Genomic DNA, 23,086 nt, shown 5'->3' on the forward strand with positions numbered 1-23,086 from the left:
TCCTGCCTTGCTTTTTCCTGAGGCCCTCACCCTACTCTGTCTAAGCCCATGGTCCCTGTCTCACAGGGAGTCCTCTATGCAAGTGTCTTCACATTGCACTTTACTTGGTTTCTTAAAATGAAATTGAGGTCTCTTCTCAATAAAGCATTTTTTTAAATCCCACAGGAGAAGCAGTTCAGCACAGGTCGATAGTCAGATTTCTGGCTTTATCACTTACTAGCTGTAATATCTCTGGTACCAAATGAGATAGTGTATTTCTTCCCTACATATATGTATAACATTAACAATATTATACACAACAGTAATAGTGGTGTAACTTCATTCGGGTACCCAGATCTGATTCTAATGTATGTAGATATGTGGAAGGGGGGCTTCTCACACATATTTACACCAAGCAATTCTCAAACAGCAGCAGGGTGCTGAAGAATTCAACTAAATTCTGATGTTATCTTCCCAGAGACAGCACCAGATTTCCAGGTTAAGGGCTCCATCCTACAAGACTGACCTCCACGCCCCCACTCCAGATGATGATCGCAAGCCCCAGGCAGTTAACCTGTGCTTCTGATTTGTGGGTTACAATTGGAGGCTACAGATTGGAGGGTTCCCACTACCACCCCCTTAGGTTTGATTAATTTGTTAGAGCCACTCACAGAACTCAGGAAAACATTTAGGTTTACCAGTTTAATAAGGGATACCATAAAGGACACAAGTTAGCAGCCAGATGAACAGAGACATAGGTAAAGGTCACAAATTAAGGAGCTTCTATCCTTGTGGAGCTTCGGGGCTGGCTTGGTGGCACGTGGAGGTGTTCTGGTTCACCAAGCATCGAAGCTCTTCTCTGACCAAGAAGCAGGATCCATATCCAACCAAGTAGAGCAGGCAGAGCAGAGTGCAGAGAGAATGAGCAAGCTCTTGTCCAAGGTTCTTGTGAGGGCTTCATTTCATAGTCATGATTGATGAAATTATTGGTCATTGGGTGATTCAACATCCAGCCCCCATCCTTGGGTGGAAGTCCAAAAGTCTCTCATTAACATGATAAAACACCTGTTTCACTTTTAACATTGCAATGATTTCATGAACTGTGGAGGAAGACTACATATGCCTGAGAAATACACATTTGGCCATAAGAATGATCAAATATGTTATTTCTTATAATTCATTGTATCACACAGGCCACGGGCTCTTGGGAAATTTAAACTCTTGGAGTCTCAGAGAATTTGCTTATAAAAGGAGAATGGTAGTAGTTAAACCCATCACATAGGAACCAAATATGTATTTCTTATAATTCATTGTATCACACAGGCCACAGGCTCTTGGGAAATTTAAACTCTTGGAGCCTCAGAGAATTTGCTTACAAAAGGAGAATGGTAGTAGTTAAACCCATCACGTAGGATTATCAGTTTCGTTGAAATTAACATAATACTTATATGGTGCTTTCCATGGTACCTGACACAGAGTAAGTACTTCACAAAAAGTAGCTACTATTATCATTATTACCATTATTACTTCTAATGATTACTACTAATAACATAATCAGCCTTCAAATATAAAAACAAAACAAGACAGGTTTACTGGCAGTGAAAAGTATGAGAGGAGCAATGTCAGAAGGTCACAGTGAGAGAACAGAATACTGGCTTTCAGAGGTGGTAGAGATGACATCCAGGCTGTGGTCATGGGAGTTTGTGGCTACAGGGGAGTGAATGACAGTAAAGGTCATTGTTTGGAGTTGAGGTCAAAGAATTCTGAGGCCATTATGATTGCTTATCTAGGTAAGGCCTAATTATCTCTCAGAATGAAGGTAGGAAATGAAGTGGAGAGGAAGATTTGGCTTGCAAAGACCACACTGGATGCCCAATAATTGGGCAGATGGCAACACAGCTCCACCCCCAGCTTTCCCAAGACACCCCACCCACTTTCTCCCAGTTCTTGCTAGTTCACATCTACCCCACTCTAACCTACTTTTCCATCCAAATCAGGAAAAAAGCAAAGAAAAATGTCCCACTATTTCTCAACAGTACCTCACATACATGCCTTGGGCACCTACTAAGTAAAACCCATTGTAGGTAATACAAGGAGATTTCAACACTCCTGCCCCAACACCTTGTAATACAGATGAACAGATAAAAACATGGATACAAATACTACATACCATTATCAATTAAACAGCATGACATTAAGTATTTATACATACAAACACTCCTTCACAAAGAGCAAATGTGAAATAAAAACTACCCAACAGATACTTTTGTTTATCTCAGTATCATTTTTTATTCTATGTCCCTTTCCCATGTACCCACACCAGACCCCATTTTCATTCAAATCTGAGCTGTCCTCCCATTCACCCCAATCTGGCTTTCCCTTTTTTAAGTACAAAGCCTGATAATGGGTGGCTCACCTACAGCTTTAACACTTGAAGTAAAGGAAGCTTTATGCAGATTCTGGCTTTTTATGGATTTTTCTCTGACAGTAGAGACTGAAACCATAGCCAATACCCACTGGCCTAAGAATAGGGACAATCACTTAAAAAGATCTGACTTGATATACCTTTAAATATAATTCATGAAGCTTTTTTTATGACACATCATTTTTTTTATCCTTAATATTTCTGTTACCTTTTAAGTTATAAGAACAGCTGCTTTAGAAACTAGAAATACCAGAGCTCTGATCTATTTATAGTCCCTACACAGCTGAAGTTTACATCAAATGGACAATAAAAAATAGTAGAGACCTATACAAAGAAAGATTTAGAAAAATCCATTTCTAAAAAGCAGGTCAGATGGACTCAAAGACCTCACCAAATGTAGGAGAATCAAAGGGAAGCAACGTAAATACTTCTGTTGCTAGGCATAAGGGTAGGAACCAGTCCACATAGTCATAAAACAAAGTTCTTTTTCTTCCTGATATAAATGTTTCTCTCCAGTCTGGGTTCAAAGAAAGGTCCTGATCATTTGAACTGATTGTCAATCAAGGTCCCCTTCATTTTCGCTTTCTTGGCTTCCAGTTCAGCCTGGAGAAGAAGAAAAGTGTATATCCTGATACATAACATGAAATTCTTATTTTCCTTCCTTATTCTAACTGCCCAAACACTGTGCCTTCATGCTCATTTAGTGTACAAACTTAGAATAGTGGTCCTAAAATTGTTACAAATCTCTAGCATCTGCTTTCCAATCTTCTGAATGTTATTTATGGCATACATAGAAAATGACAGCATCTGTGTGATAAAAAGGAGTAACTACACAAGGCTGTGGTCAAAGGCAATCAGTGCAGGGATCCCACAGCTCCAGGATCCCCAAAGGGCCAAGGGAATCAATACTGTAGCATACCAAAATCCTACGCTTGGCAGAACAAGAAGGAAAACACTGTTCTAAAATAGTGCTATTTAAAGTTGTGTGGTCCTTACTGGCCCATGCAAAATACATATAAAAATTGAGAGTAAGAACAGACAATTCTCCAAAGAAGAAATTCAGATGGCAAACAGGCACATGAAAAGATCCTCCACATCGCTAATCATCAAAGAAATGCAAATTAAAACCACAATGAGATATCACCTCACACCAGTTAGGATGGCCACCATTCAAAAGACAACAACAAATGTTGGTGAGGATGTGGAGAAAGGGAAATTCTCCTACACTGCTGGTGGGAATGTAAAGTAGTTCCACCATTGTGGAAAGCAGTATGGAGATTCCTCAAAAAACTAAAAATAGAAATACCATTTGACCCAGGAATTCCACTCCTAGGAATTTACCTTAAGAATGCAGCAGCCCAGTTTGAAAAAGATATGCACCTCTATGTTTATCGCAGCACTATTTACAATAGCCAAGAAATGGAAGTGACCTAAGCGTCCATCAGTAGTTGAATGGATAAAGAAGATGTGGTACATATACACAATGGAATATTATTCAGCCATAAGAAGAAAACAAATCCTACCATTTGCAACAACATGGATGGAGCTAGAGGGTATTATGCTTAGTGAAATAAGCCAGGCGGAAAAAGACAAGTATCAAATGATTTCACTCATATGTGGAGCATAAGAACAAAGAAAAAAACTGAAGGAACAAAACAGCAACAGACTCACAGAACCCAAGAATGGACTAACAGTTACCAAAGGGAAAGGGATTGGGGAGGATGGGTGGGAAGGGAGGGACAAGGGGGAAAGGGGGCATTATGATTAGCACACATAATGTAGGGAGTGGGGCATGGGGAAAACTGTACAACACAGAGAAGACAAGTAGTGATTCTATAGCATCTTACTATGCTGATGGACAGTGACTATAATGGGGTATGTGGGGGGGACTTGATGATCGGGGAGTCTAGTAACCATAATGTTGCTCATGTAATTGTAGATTAATGATACCAAAAAAAACTGCAAAGCAAAAAAAAAGAAATTTGAGAGTAAGCATTTAGAAACTTTCATAGCAATTTAACAGAGTAATAATAAAATAGTAAGACTTGAGGAAAGTTCATTTTTACTGCATTTTCTAAATTACATATCTGTTCTTGACAAATTGGAAATTTAACAAAAGAAGAGAGCACTGGGCCTTCTTTTCACCTTAGATGATTTGATAAGCACTACTCTAAACCACACTTGCAAGGTAAAGCAGCTCCCAAGACCCACCACCTGTCACCAAAAAGTCCCCTACAGTTGTTAGAACAGACTGGTATACCTTTTGATGAGGCACCAATGCAGTGATGTCTGAATTTTTTTTTAATTTTTTATTAAGGTATGATTGATATACACTCTTATGAAGGTTTCACATGAAAAAACAATGTGGTTACTACATTTACCCATATTATCAAGTCCCCACCCATACCCAATGCAGTCACTCTCCATCAGTGCAGCAAGCTACCAGAGATCCACTATGTCCCTTCTCTGTGATATACTGTTAACCCCATGATCCCCCACACCATGTGTACTAAACATAATACCCATCAATCCCCTTCTCCCTCCCACCCCACCCACCCTCCCACACCCCTTCCCTTTGGTAACCACTGGTTCATAGTGATGTCTGATTTTAAAGAAATATCCTAAGTAAATAATTATCAAGAAAGCAAAAAATGTAGGCACCATCATATACAGACATGCACACTCTACGATGAGCTCATGAATAAAGCTGAAGCTGGTGGTGGTACTAGTGCTTTAAGAGGCAATGACCAGCCCCAGTCCTGGTACCACCAGAGTAGCACTATCATATGCAATCACACTCTGGGAGAGTGTGCACGAACCCTTCTTTCACTCCTGACCTTGGACCACAAGAGGGGGAAGAAAATGCCCTTCCAGATAGGGCTAGCCAACAAGCAGTATAATTTAGGACCTGGACCCTGTGTTCACTACTCCAGAGCAGACTATCTCAGCAGTCACAGCCCAGGGTTAGAGAGTTGGCAGCCCACTACACCAGTAACTCGACAGACCTCCTGAGGGACTTCTCTGACTGCCAGAAGGTCTTTCAAACCCAGAGGTCCAATGGCAAGCCCAGTAACCTTGCCACCCCATGCCACTCACCAGCTCCTGCAGCCGTCTTTTGCTCATGCCTTTCCGCTCCAGCTGTTTTTCAATCACTTTGGCATTCTGTGCATACGAGTCAGCAACTTCCCTCTGAGGAACAAAAGCAACGCTCTTAAAGCAGCAGTCTCACCGATAAGTAACAACAGAGACCTTAGGCAGCAAGTCACACTACTCAAATTAGGAAAGTATTACTGAAGTGGCAGGACTCTGTTCCCTTTCAACTTACTGGCTTTTTGATAACCCAGGAGATGTGAGATTTCAACTGAAAATAACAAATAACATCTCTCTGTAAACATCATTATACCCAAGCACCACAACGGTAATTGCTGCTATTGCTACAGAGAGATTCACAAACCATCAGGGCTAGACTGGAAGGGACCTGAAATCGTTGAGTCCACTAGTTTTTAAACTGGAAGGGATGAGGGATTTGCCCCCAAGCCCTCTCAAAAAACAGTTTGAAAAAAATTACTGATCTACTCCAACTCCCTGTTTCTCATTTTAGATATCCCTGAGGTCCAGGGACACAGGAACCAGGCCCAGTGTCATAGAGTTCCTTGCTAGCAGAGCAAAGTCTACGAGCCAAGTTTCTAATTATTCTGCTACCCAGAAGTACTAGTTTAGAGTCCCCTTTCCTCCTCCCCACCCCTTGCCCAATCCAATTCCTTTGAGAGCAGAAGCACTTACAGCCTCAATCTCCTCTTCCTCTTCATCGATGGTGGACACAGTGACAGAGCTGAATTTGCCCATGTCTTTAGTCCGTTTGGTCATCATCACCTGGAGTCGCGAGAAGGGAATCAGTCTAGTTCAACATAAGTGGCTCTGTGAGCTGTGTGTGCACATGCATACATGGAGAATAGCACATGCCTGGGTACTGGGGCATGGGTTGGTGGAGACGGACCCCCACCCCTTTGGGACAGGCTGGCTTATCTAAAAGTCCCCATGTTTTCATTTGCATTATGTTCTCCTAACATTTGCCATCAGAGTTTTTAAAGTATACTTAAGAATTAGCCTGATTCATTCCATTTTAAATTTTCCACACTGGAAAAAGAAGAAATTTCAAAGGAAGTAAATGTGAATAAAAGCCATCTAATTTCCAACTTTACTTATAGGGCGGCTATAGCAACAAAAGAGAACACATAATAGATGTCACAATTCTGTAATATCTGCTTACACACAAAAATGGCATTCTCTTAATAAAGAATGCACCCATAAAGGGCAGTTTTCTGCGCTATAATCTTATTTTAAAATGTAAGGCTAAGTCTGTAGCTATATTAACCAGTCTGTTTCCTTCAATGATAATTACCTTCTTAGGAGGCTCTTGTTTCTGAGTATATATATTCGTTTTCCCAAAACCCTGGCCAAACTTGACTACTGCTCCATCCACAATGAAGGTTACAGGAGCATTCTTCGGCTGGGACTGGTAAAAGAGTGGCAGTCCACACCTGCAAAGAGTAGAAGAATCTCTGGGAAGCCTCAGAATCCAAATTCCCAAAACAGTGATTTGCAAAGTGTGCTCAGATTCTGGGAATATTTCTGTTTGTGGCATAAACTGATGATTAACTCTTCCAATGTTTCCCAAAGCTACTTGAAAAGAATCACTGAGGGTGCTCATTAAAATTGCTGATCACTTTCTTAGGTCCCTCCCCAGTAAGATCCTGATGCAACAAATCTAGGGGATGAGGTCTGGGAATCTCATTTTCCTCAGCATCCCAAATGCCCCTTATCCTTAGACAAATTTAGGAAACGCTGGCTCCTGCTACTGATTGTTTTCCAGTTCAAGCTGCTGACATTTTCCCAGAAATGATAAACTAGTTTGAGGGTTTTCTCTAGTTTTGTTTTGTTTCAGCAATGTCAAGGAGGAGTGTAAAGGCTCCACTGCAGTGGTCAGCAAACTAATCCCTGTAGTAATCACAATACTTCCTTTGGTTGGTCATTTTTACTATGTTTTTTCAGCAAAATGAGGCAGACCCATAAGATATGATAGAACTAATTTCATGAGTCCAGTGTGGCTGTGAACTAAAATGCCTTCCTAGCCATTTCCCTGCTTTAATTCTCCCAGTCTGAGTCTTCTGAGAGCCAAGATGTAACCTGTAGTTACATCAACAAGATCAAACTTACTATAGTTTAATATTCTCAGTATTGACAAGCTAAAACTGGAAACATATATATATATATAGTTTTAAACAATACTCTCTAAAATTCTTGGGTCTATGGTCCTATAATAGGCTTTATAAATAGGTCTGGATTAAATTACATTATGTTACACTTATCATTATGACCCAGCAACCCCACTCCAAGAGAAAACATATTCCCACCAATATTTATACTAGAATGTTCACAGCAGCTTTGTTTATAATAGCCAAAACTATTAATAACTCAAATGTCCTGCAACCCAGAAACAGGTTAAACAAACTGTGGTGCCGTGGAATACTACTCAGAAATCAAAAAGAGGAATAAACTAGTGATATATATATAAAACAAAAAACAACCTGGATGAATCCCACAAGCGCTATACTGAGTGAAAGAAAACAGACATAAAAGATACATATTGTATGTAGTAAAACACATACTGTAGAATTTACATAGTAGTTTAGAAAAAGCAAAAACTATAGTGACAGAAGATGGATCAGTGACTGCCAGGGAGAGGGGTGAGGAAGGGGACTGAGGCAAAGGGCACATGGGGTACTGGAAAGGGTCTGTGTCATCGTGGCTGGTGGTGTTACATGACTGTGTGTTTTTGTCAAAACTCATCAAATTATACACTTCAGAGGAGCAAATTTCATTATATATAAATTACATCTTAATTTAAAAAATTATACTGTATTAAAAAACTCACAATTTTTGTGGCCAACTTTGGCTAGTCTCTTCAAGGAGCATGCTGGCATTTGTGCAACTGAAGTTTAAAGGCAGTTGAGGTGATGAGGAGAAATATCTAACAGACAACTGTGTACAAATAATTCTTGTCCTACCACATAACTGCCTTGACCAGCTTATGCTCGGAGGACTCCCCACTGTTAATACTTACTTTGCACACTTCTTCCTGTATTGTCGTTCAATGCCTTCAGGCCTGCAGAGAAAATGGAAGTTTAAAAATAAAAAGATATACGGAAATCTCATAACTTACCAACCTATCTCATTTCTTTAAATGTAAAATGGGCCTTTCAAAAGTATTCATTTCATAGATCAACTAGTTAGTGAAACATGTAATTTTAAAGCATTCTTTCCTTCCACAAGCATTTACTGCATTCCTGATAGGGATCAGGCACCTTCCTGATGGAGGAGCACAAAGAGCAACAGCAGTTGTAATCACGGTGCAGTCACAGTCACAACAACAATAATAATAGGGGCAACCATGTGTGTGGCTTTTATTAGGGGCCGGGAGCTATTCAAAAGCATCCATGTATTAACCATTTAATCCTTACAACAATCCGGTGAGGCAGGGTCCATTACCATTCCCATTTTACAGACGAGGGCTTCCAAGCACAAAGCAACTATATGATTTGCCTATCTTCATCTTCATCAATAGTGGACACTATTGCCCAAGGTCATAGAGTTAGGAAGTATAATAGGTTGAATTCAAGCCCAGGCCATCGAGCTCAAGAGCCCACACAGCACTGCCTTAGACAACCAACTAGGAGATAAAACTTTTCTACCCAGCCAGTTGCTTAACAGAAACTGGTACTCATCCTTGATTCTTCTCTTTCCCTCATCTCCAATACTTGCCTTATCAGCCAATCCTAAGGATTGTACCTCCAAAAAAGGATCTTGGACCTACTTTTCTCTATCACCTTAGACCAGGCCACCTGTATCTCTTCCTGGACTATTGTCACAGCTTCCCAACTGATCTCCTCACTTCCTCTCTCCTGGTTTGTTTCAACTTTTTGATAGGCAATACATGCACATGGCACAAATAGAGTATAAAATAGAAAATCAATACCCTTCTCACTCATCCTCCAACCACCCAGTTCTCTTCCCCAGAGGCAACTACTGTTTCTACTTTCTTCTATTCCTCCCAGAAATAGTCAATGATACAAACAAAGAATCCTTATTGGCTTATAAACAAACTTTTCTTTCTCTTTGCCTTTTTAGACAAATGTAGCATACCTCACAGTGTTTTTCACCTCTTTGTTTACTTAAAAATGTTTATCAGTTAAAAAATGTACATGTGGAAGGAGGAGCCAAGATGGCTGTGTGAATAGGGCAGTGGAAATCTCCTCCCAAAACCACATATATTTTTGAAAATACAACAAATACAAGTATTCCTAAAAGAGAAGACAGAGGATACAGTACAACGGTCAGGCTACATCTACATCTGCGAGAACTCAGCACCTCACAAAGGGGGTAAGATACAAGACGTGGCACAGCAGGACCCGAGCGCTCCCCCCACCCCAGCTCCCTGGCAGGAGGAGAGGAGTTGGAGTGGGGAGGGAGTGGAAGCCCAGGACTGCTAAACAACCAACCCTAGTCATCCACACTGGGAGCACAGACACACATTGGGTGGTGTGCTGGATACTAGGGAAACAGAACAGTAAAATCTGTGAGCAGGTCCCCACAGCTGGTGCCCCTGGGACAAAAGAAAAGCGAGTGCTTTTTGAAAGCCTTAAAGGGACAGGGGCCTCATAGCTGGACGGAAGCATCCCAGCACACTCAGCCCAGCAGCTGGGAATCCTGGGGAAATTCAGGCACTCCAGCTCCCTAGGAGGCAGCGCAGCTCTGAAGCCCCTCACGGCGATAAACAGCCTCCCGTCCATTCCCACTCTGGCCCTACAATAGCAGGGGAGCAGCCTGACAACAACCGCCCAGAGCCTCCTCTGAAGACTCCCAGGACACAGTCAGAGGCCCTGCCAGCGCGCACAGACAGAGGAAGCCGAGACAGGGCTCCAAGGGTCACTGTTCTCGCAGGAGAGGACACCCGGCACGTCGGTCCCTCCCCATGGGGCTCTGGGCTGCCCCGACAGCGGCCGCGCCTGCGGGGGCTCAGGAAATATTATCGGAAGCTGCTCCAAGTAGGACAAGGCAACCAGCAAGCAGGAAGGGACTTTGTTCTCCCAGCTAACACACATGCCAACTGCCCACAACTATCTCTATAGCCATGAAAAGGCAGAAGAATCTGATCCAGCCCAGACTCACCCAGACAACCATTGAGAGGGAGCCTGGGGAGATACATTTAACCAATCTTCCTGAAAAAGAATTCGAAATAAAAGTCATAACCATGCTGATGGACATGCAGAGACATATGGAAGAGCTAAGGGATCAAGTTAGGAAGGAGAATACAGAAATAAAACAATCTCTGGAAGGACTTAAGAGTAGACTGGATGAGGTGCAAGAGGCCATTAATGGAATAGAAATCAGACAACAGGAACACAGAGAAGCTGATGCAGAGAGAGATAAAAGGATCTCCAGGAATGAAAGAATATTAAGAGAACTGTGTGACCAATCCAAACGGAACAATATTCGCATTATAGGGGTACCAAAAGAATAAGAGAGAAGAAGGGATAGAAACGGTATTTGAAGAAATAATTGCTGAAAACTTCCCCAACCTGGGGGAGGAAATGGTCTCTCAGACCAAGGAAGCCCACAGAACTCCCAACACAAGGGACCCAAGGAACATAACACCAAGACACATAATTAAAATGGCAAAGATCAAGGACAAGGACAGAGTATTAAAGGCAGCCAGAGAGAGAAAAAAGGTCACCTACAAAGGAAAACCCATCAGGCTATCATCAGACTTCTCAACAGAAACCTTACAGGCCAAAAGAGAATGGCATGATATATTTAATGCAATGAAACAGAAGGGCCTTGAACCAAGAATACTGTATCCAGCACAATTATCATTTAAATATGAGGGAGGGATTAAACAATTCCAAGACAAGCAAAAGCTGAGGGAATTTGCCTCCCACAAACCACCTCCATAGGATATTTTAAAGGGACTGCTCTAGATGGAAGCACTCCTAAGGCTAAATAGATGTCAACAGAGAAAATAAAATCACAACAAAGAAAGCAGACCAACCAAACACTAGCTAAAGGCAAAAAATAAAATCAAATACTCAAAAAAGCAGTCAAAAGAAACAAAAAAGAGCACAGAATTAAACACCTAACATATAAAGAATGGAGGAGGAGGAATAAGAAGGGAGACAAATAAAGAATCATCAGACTGCGTTTACAATAGCTTAATAAGCAAGTTAAGTTAGATGGTTAGATAGTAAAGAAGCTACCCTTGAACCTTTGGTAACCACAAATCTAAGGCCTGCAATGGCAATAAGTACATATCTTTCAATAATCACCCTAAATGTAAATAGACTGAACGCACCAATCAAAAAAGACGCAGAATAATAGAATGGATAAAAAAGCAAGACCCATATATACGCTCCTTACAAGAGACTCACCTCAAACCCAAAGACACACACAGACTAAAAGTGAAGGGATGGAAAAAGATATTTCATGCAAACAATAGGGAGAAAAAAGCAGGTGTTGCAGTACAAGTATCAGACAAAATACACTTCAAAACAAAGAAAATAACAAGAGATAAAGGACATTACATAATGATAAAAGGGGCAGTCCAACAAGACAATATAACCATTATAAATATATATGCACCCAATACAGGAGCATCAACATATGTGAAACAAATACTAACAGAATTAAAGGAGGAAATAGAATGCAATGCATTCATTTCAGGAGACTTCAACACACCACTCATTCCAAAGGACAGATCCACCAGACAGAATAAGTAAGGACACAGAGGCACTGAACAACACACTAGAACAGATGGACGTAATAGACATCTACAGAACTCTACACCCAAAAGCAGCAGTATACACATTCTTCTCAAGTGCACATGGAACACTTTCCAGAATAGACCACATACTACACCACAAAAAGAGCCTCAGTAAATTCAAAAAGACTGAAATTCGACCAACCAACTTCTCAGACCACAAAGGTATAAAACTAGAAATAAATTGTACAAAGAAAGCAAAAAGGCTCACAAACACATGGAGGCTTAACAACGTGCTCCTAAATAATCAATGGATCAATGACCAAATTAAAATAGAGATCAAGCAATATATGGAGACAAATGACAGCAAAAGTACAAAGCCCCAACTTCTGGGGGACGCAGCAAAAGCAGTTCTAAGAGGAAAGTATGTAGCAATCCAGGCCTATTTAAAGAAGGAAGAACAATCCCAAATGAATAGTCTAAAGTCACAATTATTGAAATTGGAAAAAGAAGAACAAATGAGGCCTAAGTCAGCAGAAGGAGGGACATAATAAAGATCAGACAAGAAATAAATAAAATTAAGAAGAATAAAACCATAGAAAAAATCAATGAAACCAAGAGCTGGTTCTTTGAGAAAATAAATAAAATAGATAAGCCTCTAGCCAGACTTATTAAGAGAAAAAGAGAATCAACACACATCAACAGAATCAGAAACGAGTAAGGAAAAACCATGACGGATCCCACAGAAATACAAAGAATCATTAGCGAATACTATGAGAATCTATATGCTAACAAGCTGGAAAACCTAGAAGAAATGGACAACTTCCTAGAAAAATACAACCTTCCAAGACCGACCAAGGAAGAAACAGAAAATCTAAACAGACCAATTACCAGCAATGAAATTGAAGGAGTAATAAAAAAACTACCCAAGAGCAAAACTCCCAGGCCAGATGGATTTACCACAGAATTTTAACAGACATACAGAAAAGACATAATACTCATTCTCCTTAAAGTTTTCCAAAAAATAGAAGAGGAAGGAATACTTCCAGACTCATTCTATGAAGCCAGTATCACCCTAATACCAAAACCGGGCAAAGACCCAACCAAAAAAGAAAATTACAGACCAATATCCCTGATGAACATAGATGCAAAAATACTCAACAAAATATTAGCAAACCGAATTCAAAAATACATCAAGAGGATCATACACCATGACCAAGTGGGATTCATCCCAGGGATGCAAGGATGGTACAACATTCAAAAATCCATCAACATCATCCACCACATCAACAAAAAGGACAAAAATCACATGATCATCTTCATAGATGCTGAAAAAGCATTCGACAAAATTCAACATACATTCATGATAAAAACTCTCAACAAAATGGGTATAGAGGGCAAGTACCTCAACATGATAAAGGCCATATATGATAAACCCACAGCCAACATCATACTGAACAGCAAGAAGCTGAAAGGTTTTCCTCTAAGATCGGGAACAAGACAGGGGTGCCCACTCTCCCCACTTCTATTCAACATAGTACTGGAGGTCCTAGCCATGGCAATTAGACAAAACAAAGAAATACAAGGAATCCAGATTGGTAAAGAAGAAGTCAAACTGTCACTATTTGCAGATGACATGATACTCTACATAAAAAACCCTAAAGACTCCACTCCAAAACTACTAGAACTAATATCGGAATACAGCAAAGTTGCAGGATACAAAATTAATACACAGAAATCTGAGGCTGTCCTATACACTAACAATGAACTAGCTGAAAGAGAAATCAGGAAAACAATTCCATTCACAATTGCATCAAAAAGAATAAAATACCTAGGAATAAACCTACCCAATGAAATGAAAGACCTATACCCCAAAAACTACAAGACACTCTTAAGAGAAGTTAAAGAGGACACTAACAAACGAAAACTCATCCCATGCTCTTGGCTAGGAAGAATTAATATTGTCAAAATGGCATCCTGCCTAAAGCAATCTACAGATTCAATGCAATCCCTATCAAATTACCAACAGCATTCTTCAAGGAACTGGAACAAATAGTTCTAAAATTCATATGGAACCACCAAAGACCCCGGATAGCCAAAGCAATCCTTAGAAGGAAAAACAAAGTGGTGGGGATTTCGCTCCCGAACTTCAAGCTCTACTACAAAGCCACAGTAATCAAGACAGTTTGGTACTGGCACAAGAACAGGGCCACAGACCGGTGGAACAGAATAGAGTCTCCAGACATTAACCCAAACATATATATGGTCAATTAATATACAATAAAGGAGCCATGGACATACAATGGGGAAATGACAGCCTCTTCAACAGCTGTTGTTGGCAAAACTGCACAGCTACATGTAGGAGAATGAAACTGGATCACTGTCTAATCCCATACACAAAAGTAAATTCGAAATGGATCAAAGACCTGAATGTAAGCCATGAAACCATAAAACTCTTAGAAAAAAACATAGGCAAAAAATCTCTTGGACATAAACATGAGTGATTTCTTCATGAACATATCTCCCTGGGCAAGGGAAACAAAAGCAAAAATGAACAAGTGGGACTATATCAAGCTGAAAAGTTTCTGTACAGCAAAGGACACCATCAATAGAACAAAAAGGCTTCCTACAGTATGGGAGAATATATTCATAAATGACAGATCCTATAAAGGGTTGACATCCAAAATATATAAAGAGCTCACACACCTCAACAAACAAAAAGCAAATAATCCAATTAAAAAATGGGCAGAGGAGCTAAACAGACAGTTCTCCAAAGAAGAAATTCAGATGGCCAACAGACACATGAAAAGATGCTCCACATCACTAGTCATCAGAGAAATGCAAATTAAAACCACAATGAGATATCACCTCACACCAGTAAGGATTGCCACCATCCAAAAGACAAACAACAACAAATGTTGGTGAGGTTGTGGAGAAAGGGGAACCCTCCTATACTGCTGGTGGGAATGTAAATTAGTTCAACCATTGTGGAAAGCAATATGGAGGTTCCTCAAAATGCTCAAAATAGACTTACCATTTGACCCAGGAATTCCACTTCTAGGAATTTACTCTAAGGATGCAGCACTCCAGTTTGAAAAAGTCAGATGCATCCCTATGTTTATCGCTGCACTATTTACAATAGCCAAGAAATGGAAGCAACCTAAGTGTCCATCAGTAGATGAATGGATAAAGAAGAGGTGGTACATATACACAATGGAATATTAATCAGCCATAAGAAGAAAACAAATCGTAGCATTTGCAACAACATGGATCGAGCTAGAGGGTATTATGCTCAGTGAAATAAGCCAGGTGGAGAAAGACAAGTACCAAATGATTTCACTCATATGTGGAGTATAAGAACAAAGGAAAAACTGAAGGAACAGAACAGCAGCAGACTCACAGAACCCAAGAATGGACTAACAGTTACCAAAGGGAAAGGGATGGGGGAAGATGGGTGGGAAGGGAGGGAGAAGGAGGGCAAAGAAGAAAGGGGGCCTTATAATTAGCATGTATAATGTTGGGGGGGGAGCACAGGGAGGGCTGTGCAACACAGAGAAGACAAGTAGTGATTTTACAGCATCCTACTATGCTGATGGACAGTGACTAATGGGGTATGTGGGGCGGACTTGGTGAAGGGGGCCGTCTAGTAGACATAATGTTCCTCATGTAATTGTAGATTAATGATACCAAAATAAAAATAAATAAAAAAAAATAAAAACTGCACTACCACTTCATACACACTAGATAGCTATAATTGAAAGTACAATAATAGTCATTGGCAAGGATGTGGAAAAACTGGAATCCCATACATTACTGGTGAGAATATAGAATTCTACAACTAATTTTGGAAACACTACCATTTCTCAAAAAGTTAAGCAGTTTCTACATGACCCAGCAATTCATAAGTATACACTCATGAGAAGTGAAAACATGTTCACACAAACACATGTACACAATGTTTACAGCAGCATTATCCATAGTGATAAAAAAAATGGGAAGAGCCCAACTGTTCATCAACTTATGAATGGATAAACAAAGTGTGCTGTATACATACAATGGAGTACTATTCAGCCATAAAAAGGAATGAAGTACTGAATCAGTCTTCAACATGGATGAACCTGAAATGAAAGATACCAGACACAAAAAGCTACATATTTATGGCTCCATTTTAATTAAATATCTTGACTAGGCGAATCCATAGAGACAGAAAGTAAATTTGTGGTTTCCTTGTGATAGGGGAGAAGGAAATGGGGAATGACTGTTAGGAGGTACAAGGTTTGCTTTAGGGGGGATGATGAAAATGTTCTGGAATTAGATAGTGATAGTTGCACAATCTTGTGAATATACTAAAATAACTGAATTATACACTTTAAAATGGTGAGTTTTATGGTATATGAATTATATCTAAATTAAAAATACTTAATCTCTGAGGATACAACTGAGGCATTAGAACTTTTTTTAAAGAATTCCAGATGGTTCTAACATAGCCAGGGTTTGTAAGGGTGCATATGAAGAGCAGAACTACTGAGGCACAAATCGTGTGCATCTTTAGCTATACTCAATATTGCTAAAGTGTTTTCCAAGTCATTATAACTAGTTATGGTCCTTCTGGTACTGCAGGAGACTTCCAGGTACTCTGTGACAATGCATGGGCATTATTTTTCCAGTTGAGAGATAAAGAAACTGGGGCCCTAAAAGGTTAGATGACTTGCCCAAAGTCACAAAGTGGTGTTGCTTGGCATGTAATTCCAAAGTGCTCTCCACCATCTTTGACATTCTGCCGCTCTCCTTATTTACGTCAAATGTGCTCTAATTCACTAACATCACTGGACTGGGGCACCAGCAATATTTTTGGTTCTGTGTACTACATTTGGTTCCTACTGGGACTCTAAGTCAAACCTCAGCCTGAAGGGAGAGATTGAACCTACAAGTGACTATTAGAATCCTGAAGTCAGCAAATCTCATAAGCCTGAGATTTCAAAATACAGGATTATCAAATAAAGGGGGCTCCACATCTCCCAATGAGCTTATCTTCAAATACCAATGACAAATGGAATTCTGTCAAGTTTACAAAAATGTATCTATTCCTGACTATACGACAAGAATCAGGCAAGGTGTCCCAAGAGTTCCAGAAGTATAAGGCAGGGTTCTTGCTCTCAAAAAGTTCCTCTTAAGATACTGAGACTCTAATGTAAATGAGACAAGATGTTTAAGTGGTATGATTATAAAGAAGTGATTTACATGAACTAGGTATTTGGATCAATTGACCTTGGTTTTCTTTCCTACCCTAATTTATAGGAATATACAAGTTAGGGAGAGCTAAAAATGGAGAACAAAGAACTACCACAATTGTCAAAGTATTGGGCCCAAATGCATGACCTGTTTGACACTAGATGAGGTATTTATATTCCTCATAACGAGATCCCAACACAATAAAAAAATCCTAGACAGAGAGCATCAACCTCTTACCTCCGAAGGTACATGGTCTCCTCATCTTCTGTGTTACAAAACTTGTGGGCATGTTTGGCAGCATCAATCACACGGGACCGATCCCGGGGCCTCATGGGCAATTTCTCTAACTGACAGTCTGAAGGAATGGAGAAAGATATGGTCATCAGAGCCATAGAAAAGTACCCAGAGGCAATCACAAGTTTTCAGTGGGACCTTTAGCACCATCATTTTTCACTATAATGATTGGGCTCATTGAAGCCTATTACTGAATTCTCCAACTAAAAGTGACTTGGTGTCAGGAGACCTGGATTTTAGTCCCAACTCTGTTACAACCCTTGTGATCTTTGGCAAATCACTTCCTCTTGTCAGTTTTTTTTTCCTTATTTGAAAGATGAATGGATTATATTATCTCAAAGTCCTTCCTAGCACTGCAATTCAAGTTTTCTATGAGTACTTCCATAGTCATGGTATACTTGGTTTGTGTTATAATGCATTAGAATCAGAAGAGACAATCAGGCATCCTGGAATGCCTATGAGGAAGGCATTGGGAAAAGTAGGTAAGTGATTAGAAAAGGAGAGGGAGGGTAAGTGGTATACTATATATGGTATGCAAATAACTCATCCTGGTTAGAGGGTTTTAACTCAAAAACAATGAAAACGTACAGGAATTAGATTAGGTACAGTTATAATGCAGACAGAAAATTGATATAATGCAAAGTAGGTACCCTGAAGGATCACAGGGAAGCCAAGTGATCAGAGTGATTTGAGATGTATGGAGGAGGTAGGAAGGGAGGTAGACACACCAGGTAGTTTGCATGTAGGCTAATTACCCTTCACAACCTTCTAGAGTAGACATTTCATATTCCTAGTTTAAAGATAAAGGAACTGAGGGTTAGAAATGGTAAGAGATTTACCGTTTAATAAGAAGGAGAACAAGAATTCAGACCCAACTCTAGGTGATAAAAAGAGAATTCATTTATTCAGCAAATACGTTGAGTGCCCTCTATGCACCAGGCACAAGTCAAACATTGCATTGGGGATCCAGCAAATAACAAAGCAGACAAATTCCCTTCTCTGATGAAGTTTACATTCTAGAGGAGGAGGCAAAAAATGTTTAATTATAAAATATGATCTTGGATAATGATAGGTGCTAATTTAAAAAATAAGGCAGGATATAGGAGGATGAAGTGACCTCAGATAGTGATAAATGATACCAAGAAAAATCAAGCAGGTTAAGAGGCCAGAGTGACAGGGTGCTATTTAGATAAGGTAACCAGAAAAAGTTTTCTAAGGAGGTGACATTTCAGTAGAGACCTGAGTAAAATAAGGAAGCCCTGAGGGAAGAGTGTTCGAGGCAGAAGAAATACGAACCCCAAAGGCCCCAAAGACAGGAACATTTTGACATGATGGGAAAAAAATAAAGAAGGCCACCACGGCTGTGGAGTGCAGTGAGCAAACAGGAGAGTGTTAGTACATGAAGTCTGAGAGGTAGCTGGGCTCTGATCATGCAGGGTTTTGGTATGGACTTTGGTTTTATTCTCAGCATTACAGAAAAACACCAGTTTGGAACAGGACTCTGGCTGCTGTGTGGAAAACAGACCACTGGGGACAAAGAGCGGAGAGCAAGAGACTATTGTGGCATCCAGAGACATGGAGGTGATAAGGAGGAGTCAGATTCTGGATAGATTTTCAAGGAAGCACCTGCAGAATCTGTTGATAAATTGGAAGGATGTAAGACATAGAAAGAAGTGAAGAATGATTCTGAGATACTGGCTGAAGAGTGATACCACTGACTGCAATAGGGAAGACTGAGGGGAATGGTGGGAGTAGGAGATCATGAAGTCAGTCAGAACATGATATCTCTAAGAGGCCAATTAGACATCGAAGTGGAGACATGCAATAAGCAGCTGAAGTATGTATGAGGAGAGGTGCAGGTTAGAGATGAACATTTGGGAGTCATCAGCATATAGATGGTATTTAAAGCTTGGGAATGGTTGAGATCACTTAGGAGTGAGTGCTGATTGAGAATAGGTGGGAGGACTTACTCCCAGGACCTTGCAATGCCTAAAAGTCGGAGACAGGAAAAGGAGCCAGACAATGAGAAGGAGAAAATTAAGATAGGAGGAAAATCAGTATGGGGAATCTTGCAAGCAAATGAAGAAGTGTTTCAAGAAGGATGGAGTGATCATCTCTGTCAAATGCCACAGAAATGGGAACTAAAATGAGCACTGATGGCTGACCACTGGAACTGGTAACATGTTCAGTTATTAACCTTGCCAGATATGGTTTAGGTATTTGTGATATCTAAATATGGTGAGGAGGGAAGGACCGCCTGCAAGAAGTGAGGTCAAGAGGGAGTGGGAAGTGAGGACGCAGACACAGCCAATATAGGCAACTCTTTTTAATAAGTTTTGCTATACAAGCAGCAAAGAAATGGGATTACAGCTAGAGGAGAATGTAGGATCAAGGAAGAGTTTTATTTTCATTTAAGGTAAGGGCTATTGCCGCATCCTTATATCCAGCAGCAAAGGTAACAACGTTTCCAGATGCGAAGCGGACAGAGAGGGAGGTAAGCGTTATTTTTTCTGACAGAGGGAGGTCTGAATAGAGAGTTACTAAGTTAAACAGAAAACTGAAAAGCTGCTGGATAGGGCCGGGATGTGCAGGAAGGATTTTGGAGGCAAAATCCACCAGTCTTCAAAGAGACGCGGCTCCCAGATCACAGGCAGGGGAAATTCATCCTCTAGAACCCTAAGTTTCGCTACTCGTAGACACCCCCCAGTCCCTGACCACTCACCCAGCACCAGGACCATCTGGCCGCATAAACAGTAGTAGACGTGCAGGGGCTTCTCGCCGTCGTCATATTCCTCCCGGTCCCGGGTGTCGGAGCAGACTACTGACCGGGAAACTACTTTCGGCATAATTCAGATGAGCAGCCCGAAAACGGAACGCGGAAAGCCAGAACAGCCCCGGAACAAGGTCAGAAAAGAGCTAAGCTTTCCAACAAGTGCAATGCTGGTCACGTGTCAACAGCTGTCACATGGGCTGCGGACGGTTCCATTGAGCTAAGATGCACAGGGGCCTCCCAGAGCCGCCCAGACTCTGCTTTGGCCTAAGTTACAGGGAGTGCTTCACTGAGTGCATACATACACATATATAAAACCAAGTATAACAAAGGATTTACACATACGCATAATACAGATTTTAGATGTGCCTCTAAATTTGATTTTGATTTTAATGGTAGTAATTCATTAGGATGAGTACCTAATGAAATAGAGGCATTTTTTAAAGATAAGATATAATTCACATAACATCAAATTAACCCTTTTAAAGTACATAATTCAGTAGTTTTTAGTATATTTATAAAGTTGTGCAACCATCACCACTAATTCCAGAACATTGTTATCACCCCAAAAAGAAATCCCATATGGTTAGCAGTCACTCTCCACCTCTCTCAGCGCTGGCAACCACTAATCCGCTGTCCTCCTGGACATTTCATATGAATGAAATCACGTTTAACCATTCGAGGAAATGCCAACAGTGTTTCCCAAAGCAGTTTTACCGTTTTGCATTGTATCCAAAAAGTAGAAACAACACAAATGTCCATTGACTGAAGAATGAATAAACAAAGTGTGTATAGCCCTACAACAGAACATTATTTAGCCATAAAAGAATGAAGTTCCTTTTTACTGATTCATTACTAGTTTTTACTGATTCACACTACAATGTGGATGAACCTTGAAAACATTATGCTAAGTGAAAGAAGCCAGACATCAACAGCCACATATTACATTATTTCATTGTTCCATTCTTCTTTTCCCAACCCAGAAACTCTCCCAGAATGCTTCTTGTGCAGGGCAAGAGCCTGGAACACTCCAGTATAAGGACATTGAGACAGTTTACATCAGATAACTTCAATAATCCAAGTGATGACACCAAAATAGTGGATTTCTTTTTGCAGTGTTTTTTTTTTTTGAAATAGTGGATTTTTAACAGAGAACTTCCTGAAGATAGCAGGAGCTTGTGACTAAAAAATTGACAGGTTGGCTGGAAGATGTGTAGTGTGTTCAAGATACACAAGATGTTAACCAATAGGAATTTAAGGTTATCTGCAAGCCCTTAAATGAATGTGTGCTAAATAAAGTATAAAAGAAATATCAGTTCAAGTCAAAGAATCAGTGTTTGCTCTTTAAATCTTTGTCTAATGTCATCCCTATGATTCTATGTTATTCAGTATTTATTGATCTTTTGCTGTGTATCAGGCACTGTGCTATATACTGGTTGTATAGTGGTCCGTTATAAATAGCCTCATCTCCATGTGGCTTAATCTAGTGCAGGAGTGGGTTTTTTTCTATAAAGGGTTAGAGAGTAACTAGTTTAGGCTTTGAGGGCCAAGAGGCAAAATCAAGAACATTATGTAGGTACTTATATAACAAGAGAGAAAAACAAATTTCCACAATTGTCGTGGGGTGGGGGTAATATTTCACTTAATTAGAATTCAAAGGAGTATTCTCTATCATCGAAATAAGTTGCAATCTCAACACTTTTAAAGGTTGTTAAATTGTCTCATATCTGGTCAAATTGATATTTTTAAGAACCTTATTTTTAATTTGTAATAAAAGTCTACAACTTGATTTTTTCAAAAGTGTAAACAAACTGAAAGTACTTGTTAATAAATGTTTTAAATAATAAAAAATAAGTTGCAAATATTCATCTGTTGATGCTTATCTGTAATGAGACTTTTATGTATTTCATGTTTTAAAATAGTTTTTAACACAGATAAGTACTGCCAAATACTGATATCAGTCCACAAGCCTCTGATTTTAATTGAGCATATTTATCTCTTTGAAGATATATATAGAATTCTATTAGATTCTTCTCTAGATATTTGCCTTTTAGAATGTCATTACATTGCAGAATAATCACACCAATTGAAGTTTAGGTGGAAGCTCTCTATACACAGTTAAATTGATTCTGAAGTATAGAAATTTCCTTTGTGCTTTGCATCAAGGTCTGAAAAAATACCACCGAGACTGTAATTTGAGCTCAGAAAAATATCCACTGAAAATTTGTGTGGGAATGCAAATCTTGATTTTTGTTTTAACTTTTGGCAGCCCAGGAAGTGATTAAATTAACTTGACATTACTTGTGATTCAAACAATGTTAGTTGTCATCAAAATAACTATACTGCAGTGTAAGTTTCACATTTAAGCACTGTTTTGCCTTATAATTTTAGGTTAAATTCATTAAGTAACATTATCAAGTCTATCGCAAAAGCTAATTTCAAAGCCCCCCTTTCAGTGTTCAGTAAGACTGGTTGAAGGTGGTTCTTCTCATTCAGAAAATTTTCAGTCTCAGCCCTGAGCTCAAAAATAAGAGAGGGGGGGTGCTTCTAGAGGCTGTCAGCATCCCTTGGC

General features: G+C 39.9%; 1 protein-coding gene across 1 annotated transcript; it reads right to left on the minus strand.

Annotated features, from left to right (window-relative positions):
- Positions 1-666: 666 nt before the first annotated feature.
- On the minus strand, positions 667-20,687 carry STEEP1 (STING1 ER exit protein 1). Its single transcript, XM_036917268.2, has 7 exons — positions 20,467-20,687; positions 17,688-17,805; positions 8,529-8,570; positions 6,807-6,945; positions 6,188-6,277; positions 5,501-5,593; positions 667-3,007 (listed from the first exon to the last, which is right to left on the minus strand). The coding sequence occupies exons 1-7, from the start codon at positions 20,588-20,590 to the stop codon at positions 2,945-2,947; spliced, it is 669 nt and encodes a 222-aa protein (XP_036773163.1). The 5' UTR covers positions 20,591-20,687; the 3' UTR covers positions 667-2,944.
- Positions 20,688-23,086: the final 2,399 nt, after the last annotated feature.

The sequence above is a fragment of the Manis pentadactyla genome, chromosome X, assembly GCF_030020395.1.
Source record: "Manis pentadactyla isolate mManPen7 chromosome X, mManPen7.hap1, whole genome shotgun sequence".
NCBI lineage: Eukaryota > Metazoa > Chordata > Mammalia > Pholidota > Manidae > Manis > Manis pentadactyla.

Excerpts from the sequence above, each read along its gene's own strand:
- STEEP1 (XM_036917268.2), bottom strand. The coding sequence starts at position 20,590 with ATGCCGAAAGTAGTTTCCCGGTCAGTAGTCTGCTCCGACACCCGGGAC. Across the intron at positions 6,278-6,806 it reads AACAAGAGCCTCCTAAGAAG|GTGATGATGACCAAACGGAC; the intron begins GTAATTATCATT and ends TCGCGACTCCAG. Across the intron at positions 3,008-5,500 it reads AAAGACGGCTGCAGGAGCTG|GCTGAACTGGAAGCCAAGAA; the intron begins GTGAGTGGCATG and ends CTTCTTCTCCAG.